This window comes from Mirounga leonina, unplaced genomic scaffold (assembly GCF_011800145.1).
Source record: "Mirounga leonina isolate KUSES-001 unplaced genomic scaffold, KU_Mleo_1.0 Mir_172, whole genome shotgun sequence".
In the NCBI taxonomy this organism is placed as follows: Eukaryota; Metazoa; Chordata; class Mammalia; order Carnivora; family Phocidae; genus Mirounga; species Mirounga leonina.
The window spans coordinates 16,327,005-16,336,312 of record NW_023270442.1 but is presented as its reverse complement, the minus strand read 5'-3'; the positions used below and the strand labels follow the sequence as shown (position 1 = coordinate 16,336,312).

The 9,308-nt window shown below is 47.5% G+C and overlaps 1 protein-coding gene across 2 annotated transcripts in view; it reads right to left on the bottom strand.

Annotated features, from left to right (window-relative positions):
- The window catches only part of CHAF1B (chromatin assembly factor 1 subunit B), a 20,839-nt gene extending 15,732 nt beyond the window's left edge, over positions 1 to 5,107 (bottom strand). For both annotated transcript variants that reach the window (XM_035017668.1, XM_035017669.1), the window contains exons 1-5: positions 5,039 to 5,107; positions 4,133 to 4,268; positions 3,566 to 3,698; positions 1,929 to 2,046; positions 1,192 to 1,295 (exon numbers count right to left, since the gene is read on the bottom strand). In XM_035017668.1, the coding sequence (XP_034873559.1) occupies positions 1,192 to 1,295; positions 1,929 to 2,046; positions 3,566 to 3,698; positions 4,133 to 4,258 (481 nt within the window). In that variant the 5' untranslated portion in view covers positions 4,259 to 4,268; positions 5,039 to 5,107. The remainder of the gene's footprint in view (positions 1 to 1,191; positions 1,296 to 1,928; positions 2,047 to 3,565; positions 3,699 to 4,132; positions 4,269 to 5,038) is intronic.
- Positions 5,108 to 9,308: the final 4,201 nt, after the last annotated feature.

Below are 9,308 nucleotides of genomic sequence, written 5' to 3'. Positions count from 1 at the left end.
CGTCACGCCCGCTCCCGACGTCACACTTGCCCCCGGCGTCACACCCGCCCCGACATCACACCCGTATCTGACGCCCCACTGGCACGCAGCCTCCATCTTGTAGGATGTAATGACCTGGCCACGTTCAAGGTCGTTCCACCTGGCTTCAGGGGGCTGCTGCGTGGACTGTCCACACAGACACTGAAACTATCCGGAGCAATGGCCTGATGTGGGAAAGAGAAGACCACGGGGACACTGGCCCTCCATTTTGCCAAAGTCCGGGACAGAGGTGGGGCAAGAGAGAGGGGGTCTGGCTGAATGGCAGGACCTAGAACAGACTTTCACAGAGTGGATAATCCAGAGGTGCAGGCCGCGCGGGGGCGGGGGGGTGCCTTCTCCACCCTGACTCCCTCCCAGCGCTCTCGGGCCACGGGAGGACCAGCCGGGAGCACCAGCGGGAGCCCGGCAAGAGGCTGCGAGGAAACATCAAGGCTGAGTACCGGTCTGCAGGGGGCAGAAACGGCCCAGCGTTAGCCACTAAGCGGCTTTTGGCATTTCGCTGCCATTCTTACAGATTCTCACATGTCTACTGTCTCCCCACCCAGAGAACAGGTTCTATAAATGAGCGAGGTTGTCCTTGGCTGTCCTTGCTGTCAAACGGACACCTGACCCTACCTTTCCCAACAGGGCGAATTCAGGGCCCATCGATGACGACGACGTGCTAAACCCAAGAGCCTGAGTTCCACGAAGACGGGGTGAGCCCTGCCCCCAACACGTCTGCATCCCCATACATGTGGGACGGACCTCGCTCCGGCACCACGGCTAAGCCTCCTGCACTTGGCCTGGGACCCTAAAACTGAGTCGGATCCATGACACAGGGGCATCCTCACCTGCTGAGCCAGACACCTATTTTAGTTCACTCAGAAACTCTTCTTATGCCTTTAGAGATAAAGCAGGTTATGGGCGCCTGGGTGGCCCAGTCGTTAAGTGTCTGCCTTCGGCTCAGGTCTGGATCCCGGGGTCCTGGGATGGAGGCCCACATTGGGCTCCCTGCTCAGCGGGGAGTCTGCTTCTCCCTCTCACTCTACCCCCATGCCCTCTCTCTCTCAAATAAATAAATATTTAAAAAATAAAAAAACATACAGCAGATTAGACTTTTTAGCCACTTAGAAGATTCCTTCCCCCTGACAATAAGAGAAACGTGTCAGCTACCTTTACTGACGTCCCATATGATGGCCGTATTATCCACAGAGGCAGAAGCCATTAAATTCCCATCGGCTGCCCAGCAAATATCGTACACATCTTCTAAGTGGCCCCTGGAGTCCAAAGAGGAGGAAGAGGGGGAAAAAGCAAATCTTGTCTCAACAAGAGAAAAACCATCAAAAATTTACAGGCAAACTCGGAGACCATACATTAGGATTTTAGAAATTTCCATGGGAACTATATTAGCTGCAGCTAGGATCTGCTACCTTCACGGGTAGTAATAGCTTTATAATTGATTCAATCTGACTAAAGAAAATTTTATAGCAGAAATAAAACCCATTTTGGGGCGCCTAAGTGGCTCAGTCGGTTAAGCGTCCAACTCTTGGTTTGGGCTCGGGTCATGATCTCAGAGTCATGAGATCGAGCCCCGTGTTGGGCTCCGGACTGGCTGTGGAGCCTGCTTGAGATTTTCTCTCTTCCTCTGCCCCCTCCCCCTCAACTCTCTCTCTTAAAAAAAAGAGAAAGAAAGAAGATCCATTTTAATCGTGTTTCTAAGTCAAAATGCAGAGCACCTGACTGGCTCAGTCAGTAAAGCATGCGACTCGATCTCAGAGCTGTGAGTTCAAGCCCCATGTTGGATGTAGAGCTTACTTAAAAATTTTTTTTAAATAATAAAAAAATGCATGTGAGTTGAATGCATTCAGATCAGTTAGATAAATCACTCCCGTGGGCCCTCCCCAAGTTACCTCAGGGTTTTTATGACAGTCCAATTCTCCTTATTCAGCTGAGCCTCATCCTCATCCTGAAAAGCAATCTGTTCTGGCTCCTTGTTGTCGTTGACCTTCCACAACAGAATGACAGCATCTGTGGAGTAATTCGGTTAAAGATAAGCCATGCTTTTTGCATGCTCCTTCATTTCTGGGCTTTTAGGATATTAAACCCTATTTACATTGTTCAATAGACACTATGGTCACCATGAGTGACTTCTAAGAATTTGGACAGGACAAACAGGTTTGCCTTCTGATCTAAAACTCCAAAATCAAATTCATACCAGATCAGAGCTATCCAGAGTCACATGCAACAGAAGAGTCCATAGGCCGGCAAAACACCACTACAAAGCGCTATGTTAACAAATCCTAAGGCATTACCTATGAATGGCTGAATAGGGAAAAACCAAGAGCCATCAAGCAAGGATTGGCAAATCATTCCCACCTATCTTAGCCTCAGCAGGATTTAGCATCTTAACTCCTCAGTGACCTCACCTGTAAAATGGGGATAACAGCATATAACTACCTGATAGGGCTTTCTTGGGGATTAAATTAGTTAATATGCATAAAGCACTTAAAACACAATGCCCAGCACATGGAGACGCATGGACGCATTAGCTACTCATATGGACACATCAGATACCTCAGCCTGATGTCATCCATTGTCTGGGTGCTCCAACTCCCTGTGCTCTGACCCCAACTCTCCACACAAGTCTGAGCACCGCTTGGCTTCCCTCTGAATGCCAGCAGGACAGTCACTGAGACGGCTGTATGGGCACAAGTGTGGAATTCTGGGAGCCGGGTGGAGAGGAGATCAGCCTTGACATTGGCAGGTGGACACTCTCCACTGCTAACAGCAGGTTTCTGGGCCTCCAAGGCCAAAGGACTTGGCAAACCAAAGGCTGTCCTGTGCGACCTCTCAGAAGACAGCCTGCCGGCCTCCCCCAGTGGCGTTCCCCACTTTCCACCTTTCCCTCTGTGCACACACGCCCTGGACACCACGGCACTGAACTTCACCGGGTCGCTTTCCTCCTTCTGCAAACAAAACCTGTGATGTGTTTTATTTTCTAGTAACTTCTAGACTCTTCTGGTGTCAAAGCATGGTAAAAAGATTTACTCTTTTGGTAGTAGTTTTATGCTATTTAAGCACAAGCAGAAAATATGAATCAATCTACTCCCACCAAGGAAACATAATTTAGAGGGCCATTCAGACAATTCTCCCCCAAGTGAATTAATTAATTACGAGAGACGTAGAAAAGACTGTGATCACTTAGATACCAAGCCAGCAATCAAACAAGGCCAGGACAGCTGTATTGGAACACTGCCAAATGGTAAGTGCCCCACTTGTCTCCACCAGCAGAGTGGGGTGAGGGGGAGTCGCTGGGGGTGGGGGTGGAGTGGGCATTTACAAACAGCTCTTCTCAGGTTAAGCTTGCTGTCCTCCATCCCTTCATGTTCCTCAGAATGCTATTTTACTAAACTATCTAAATGACAGATTGAGAGGTCAAATGACCTCTAAAATAAAAAAGCATACTTAGCTCAGATCTCGCTATTTAACATGAGACACAAAGGTATCTGGTTTCTAAGGAATTTTGAAGGCTAATACTAACACTCACCATCTCCTCCTGATGCTAAAATTTCCCCATTTGGAGAAAAACGCACAACATTGACAGCTTTGGTATGGCGAGCAAGATTGGACAAAAATTCAACAATGGCCTTTCCGTCGGGTCCTTTTTCCACCTTCCAGATCTGTTGATAACCAAAACATTCGTTCAGAGAACCGTATAGTGAGCACCTACCATACTGTGCTTACTAAAACAACACTAGGCTAATTTTCGGGAAGAAAACAGTTTTTCTTTTGCTACATAAAATGGAACTTCTTTCTAAAACGTAAACTAACAGTCCATTGCTCGCTGCCCTCCCTCCTACCTCTTTCTAGTGCAAACTGTTCCCCAACAGGAACTGGCTTGAGATTCTAATTTCATGAGCATCCAGCTTATCAATTTGGGAAACATTCCCCAAGGAGCAAAGCTTTCTTCTGCTTTCATGGTTCATTCAAGGCCCTGAGAATTTCTCTCTCTGAGCTAGATGACAGAATAGTCGGAGTTTGTTGACACTAGCCTTAAAGGAAAGAATGGAGAAGGAAGCTTCAGCAGCGCTTCTCTGTATCCCTCCCAATTTACCCGAACCGCGGTATCCACGCCCGCGGACGCCAGTCTGTGGATCCTCCCGGCCGCGCCATGCTGGAAGTCCAGGCTGTACACCGGCTCCTTGTTGTGCCAGGCTATTTCGCAAGTAATGACTTTCATCCTCCCGAGCCTTGAGGGAGCAAAACAAATTCCTCCAGCACCGTTCTTTTCCCAAAGACAGGAAAGCTGAAAATCGCTGGTAATGAACTATCAGAGCAGGAAAGGGGTCCTGAACGCTTATTATGAGCCGGGAACCCTGCTCATCATTAAAAATGCACGCTGTACCGGGAAAGGATGCCAGTGTTGACCTCTCACGTAACGCCTTGCAGGTGCGCCTAAAAAGCTTCACTGAGCCGAGGCTGTTGGGTTTATTTTACTGCTACGTCCGGAAAAGCAAAATGGAACACCCAGGCAGAGGAAATTAAGGGGCCGGGCCCTGCTGCGCGACCGCCCACGCTTGGTGGGGGTTGGGGGGCGCTCCCGGAGAGGCAGGGGTCGGGTCGCTCGGGTGAGGGGCTGTCCGGGGCAAAGGGCCGCCCGGGAGAGGCCGCCTGGGGGAGGGGACCGCTTGGGGGGGTAGGGGGGCCGCGGGGGACACCCACCTCCCAGGGGCGGGGGCCACCAGGAGGAGGGGGTCGCCCAAAGGAGGGAACCGGGGCCGGAGAGGACCTCCCCGCGTTCGCAGGCCGCAAGGGACGGGGCGCTCGGCCGGGAAGCCGAAAGCAGGCCTGGCCCGGTGGAGGCCGCACCGGGCCGGGGCGGGGACCGGCCGCCCGAATGCACGCCGCTCCGGAGCTATGCCGGGATCCGGGGGCCCGCCCTCAGCGAGATCCTCTCGCCCCCGTCCGGCCCCGCAAGGAGACCGTGGGGACGCCGGAGCCAGCGCCGGGGAAGCAGTACCTGCACGGACACGGTCAGTCGACTGCACCGCCGCCTCCCGCCGCCGCTTGCGCTTCTTCCCGCGCGCCGTAGACCCCGCCTCCAAGTGGGCGGGACTCCGCGCGACGCCCCGCCTCTTTGTTGGTGGGACTGTTCGCCCCGCCTTCGTGTGGGCGGGATTGCGTGGCGCTCCGCCCCTCCTCCGGCCGCCGAGAGTGGTCCAGGGGTGTTGAGTCCTCGGAATCCCCGCCGGCTCCCGCCGGTTCACTTCTTACGTGCCCGACCGACGCCTCTGTGGAAGGCGAGTTCATCGTCTCATTCATTCAATCATTTCTTCCCTTCTTAACTCTTTCAGCAAACATTTCCTGAGCATCTGCCAGATGCTGGACCCTATGCCGGTGCTGGACAAGCAGGGCAGAGAGAAACTCAGACTGACTTACCCTCAGGGAGTTGAGAGTCCGGTAAAAGGAAAAGAGCGGTCCTGTAGGACAGGTGGGGAGGCTGTATCTCTGAGACCCGCCCAAGACCACCCCGTCTGTCACTGGTATTCTTTCACAGCGAGTGTTTGAGAGCTGTAACCTGCATCAAGCCCCGTCTCGGTCTCTGGAGCTTCAAGCATCAGTAAAACACAAAGTCTTTTGGGGCCTTCTGTAGTCGTGTACGCAAATAATTATTTAAAAAAGTATGTAAGGAACAATGTGCTCGGTTATTTTGATCTGAAGCCTCAAGGGAAGTCTGAAGAGAAGAGGGCATTTAAAATGGGCTTCAAGTGATAGAGTTTTGGATGATCAGCTCTGGGAAATGGGAATTTAAGCTTAAAGAAACTCACAGTTGACAACAGAGGCACAGAGGGGGAGCAGTGGGACTCGCGATGGGAAAGGATGGATGGGGCAAAACCCCGGAAGCATTTAGACGTGAATGAGCAGGTCATTGGACATGTGTGTCTCAAAGGCAGTTTTCTTATTCTAAATTAACTGGAATCCTGCCTGTATTAGTCTGGGAGCTTCGTTGAGACGAGATGACAGACGGACACTCTCTTTGTGCTGACAAACAGCAGGTTTCTGGGTCTTCAAGACCAAGGGACTTTGCAAAACGAGTGCTGCTCTGTGCAACCTTGCAGAAGAGAGCCTGCCAGCCTCCCCCAGGTGGCTCTCCCATTCCCCACCTTTCCTCTGTTCTCTATCTTTCCCTCCCTCCCTCCCTCCCTCTCCCTCTGCCCCCTCCCTGGATATCATTGCACTTGAACTTAACCAGGTTTCTTCTTCCTTTTGCAAACAAAAATGGAGAATTTTGGTTTTTTATATATATTGGCTTTTAGAATGTTTTGGAGAGTTCAAAGCAATAAGCAGATGTGGTCATAAACACTTGTTAAACACGTAATTTAACATTTTCAAGAAAGGTTGTAAATCAGAAGCCAGAACTAGATGCAGCAGGCCTTTTGAAATGGGATAATTTTCTAAATAGAACAATTTATCAGTGAGCTTCCAAGAAGGCCAGGAAACAAAGACCTTGGGTTGAATAGCTTTTACTTGATAAAAGGAACATATAGGTTCATCTAAGGAGCCAATTCTTCTTTTTTTAGGAAAAAGAATGACCTGGATTCTAATATAAATGCTGGTTGATTCTTTTAGCCAATTTTATGAAAGTTATAGAATTTGTCTATAAATGGATGTCTTGTGTTGACAGGAATGACTGGAAACTCCTTAAGCCTGATTTCTACAGTAAACTAAGAGAATTTAATCCAGATATGTAGCTTTTAGATCTTCTCTCTTAAATCAAGGCTAGGATTTAGAGAGCTTGGACTGGGAATGACTAACATAGGTATTCTGGCTGTTTTAAAAGTACAGATTCCTGGCCCTATCTAGACCCACTGATTCAGAGTATCCAGCAGGGGGCGCCCCTGGAGGGGCTGCATTTTCTCAAGGTCCAAGGTGAGTGATAATGAGTCTGGTTTGGATCCAGGGGTTCAATGTCTCTCATAACCACCAGGTTTCTCCCCGTTTCTGACAATGCTCTTGGTTCACAAATGAATCCTCTGACCATCTCCTAGAGTGCCAGGATTCTAGACTGTAGATTAAAAAAAAAAAAGACATAGGTTTAGGTACTAAATATACCTGAAGGAGATGGCTTTCTTGGTGAAAACTGGGGTGGGGGGGCGGGGGGACGGCGCTTGACGTCAGTGCCTGCCTGGTGAGCCACATGGTGGCCCAGAGTGGGGATCTGAGATGTGTCAAATGTTTTCAAAAAGAAAGAAAGGAGGAAAAGAGAGAAGAAAAGAGAAGGAGAGAAGGAAGATGGAAGGCAAGTGTTTGGTGGAGACCTCAGACTTTTGCACCAAGATCTATGGCAAGTGATTCCAGCTAGATGCCTCAACAATCAGTGAACTTCACTTTGGGCCGCAAGCATTGATTTTAGCACAAGTGCATCACTCTAAGGGGACCACAAGTTATTTGGTCTCCTGAGAACTTTTTTAATAGTGAAAATTAATATAAAGGGAGCAAATCTTAATGACTTCAAAAACAAAGATTTCTCTGAATGCACTTTATTATAGTTCCCTTTTCTAAGTGTGACTACTCTAGAATAAAAATCTGAAGTCAGAATATGTTCTACTAAAACATTATTAAAGGAATAGGAAAGAGGAGCGCACTGAAAATTTAACAGCAGAAATTGAAAGTTCAATACAGGGTTAGGAAAAGATATTGAGTAAATTTTATCAGAATAAAAAGAGGAAAAATAGGAGAAAAGGAAAGTAAAAAATTGAATGCACAGGATCTAGTCGAGCACACTGCTGGTGCAAGTGTAAAATGATACAAATTGCTGTGGACTGAATGTTTGGGTCTCCCCCACCCCAAAATTCCTATGTTGCAGCCTTAATCCCCAAAGTGATGGTGTCTACAGGTGGGGCTTAAGGGGGTAGTCATGGGAGTGGAGCCCCCATCATGGGATTGGTGCCCTTATAAAAGGGATGAAGAAAGTCAAAATTCTCTTCCTCCCCACCCACCGCCCTCTCCCAGGTCTCCAACACGTGAGGATGCAGCCATCTGCAGACTGGGAAGTGTCCTCACCAGACACCACATCTGCTGGTGCCTTGAGTTTTGGACTTCCTCGCCCACAGAATTGTGAGAATTTAATGTTATTTAAGCCACCCAATCTATCTTTTTTATATCAGCCTGAACTAAGATACAAATACTTTAGGAAACTGTTCAGTAGTTTCTTTAAGTCAAAGATTATGTCTACCCTATGGCCCAGCAATTTCACTTTTTTTTTTCTTTCAAGATTTTATTTAAATTCAAGTTAGTTAACATATAGTGTAGTATTTGTTTCAGGGGCAGAGTTTAGTGATTCATCATTTGCATATAACAGCCAGTGCTCATTACATCACGTACCCTCCTTAATGCCCATCACCCAGTTACTCCATCCCCCCACCCACCTCCCCTCCAGCAACCCTCAGCTTGTTTCCTAGAGTTAAGGATCTTCCACTCTTGGTGTATATGTAAGAAAAAATGAAAGCAAACTTGCAGGAGAATGTTTATAGCAGCTTTGTTCATAATAGCCCAAATTGGAGACACCAAATATCCATCAATTGAAGAAAAGATAACCAAACCGTGCCATATTCATACAATAGAATTCTATTCAGAGATCAAAAGGAAATACTGCAACAGCATGGATGAAGCATTATGATGAGCACATGAAGGAATTACTTCAAGTGATACACAGAAATGTGATAATATCCCAAAGAAAGCTTATACTTTTGCAGTCATCCCATGGTTGGAAGTGATAATGGTATTGATACATATGTATACGCACACATATAAGCTTATTGGGAAAAGCAAATAACTATATTATGTGGTTAGGAACCAAGATTTCCAGCAAAAAAGAGAGTAGAAATCTAGATATATAAAATCTAAGAAGATAAATTCTCTAAATTGGCAGTATTGGTATATATTCAATTTATTTTTTATCTTAAAAAAAAAAAAAAGAATAGAATTTCCTAGCTCAGTCCACTAAAAAGTCTTAGAAGAAATAACCAAACCAGAAGCAATGAGTATGTCTGTGCCTTGATTATGGTCTCTAAATAGCATTTCCCTTGAAAAGAACCACAGCTTCCTGGAGGAATGGCTGTTTCCAGGTCTAGAACAGGAAATGTTTTAGACCAGCCTGGAATACTTTATTCTGATACCAGAAAGCAAGAAAATCATCAAAGATTACTAGGAATATGTAATAAGGACACAGGAGCCAATCTGAAGACCTGTAGCCAAAGTGAGACAATTTAACATTGGAAAAATGCCAC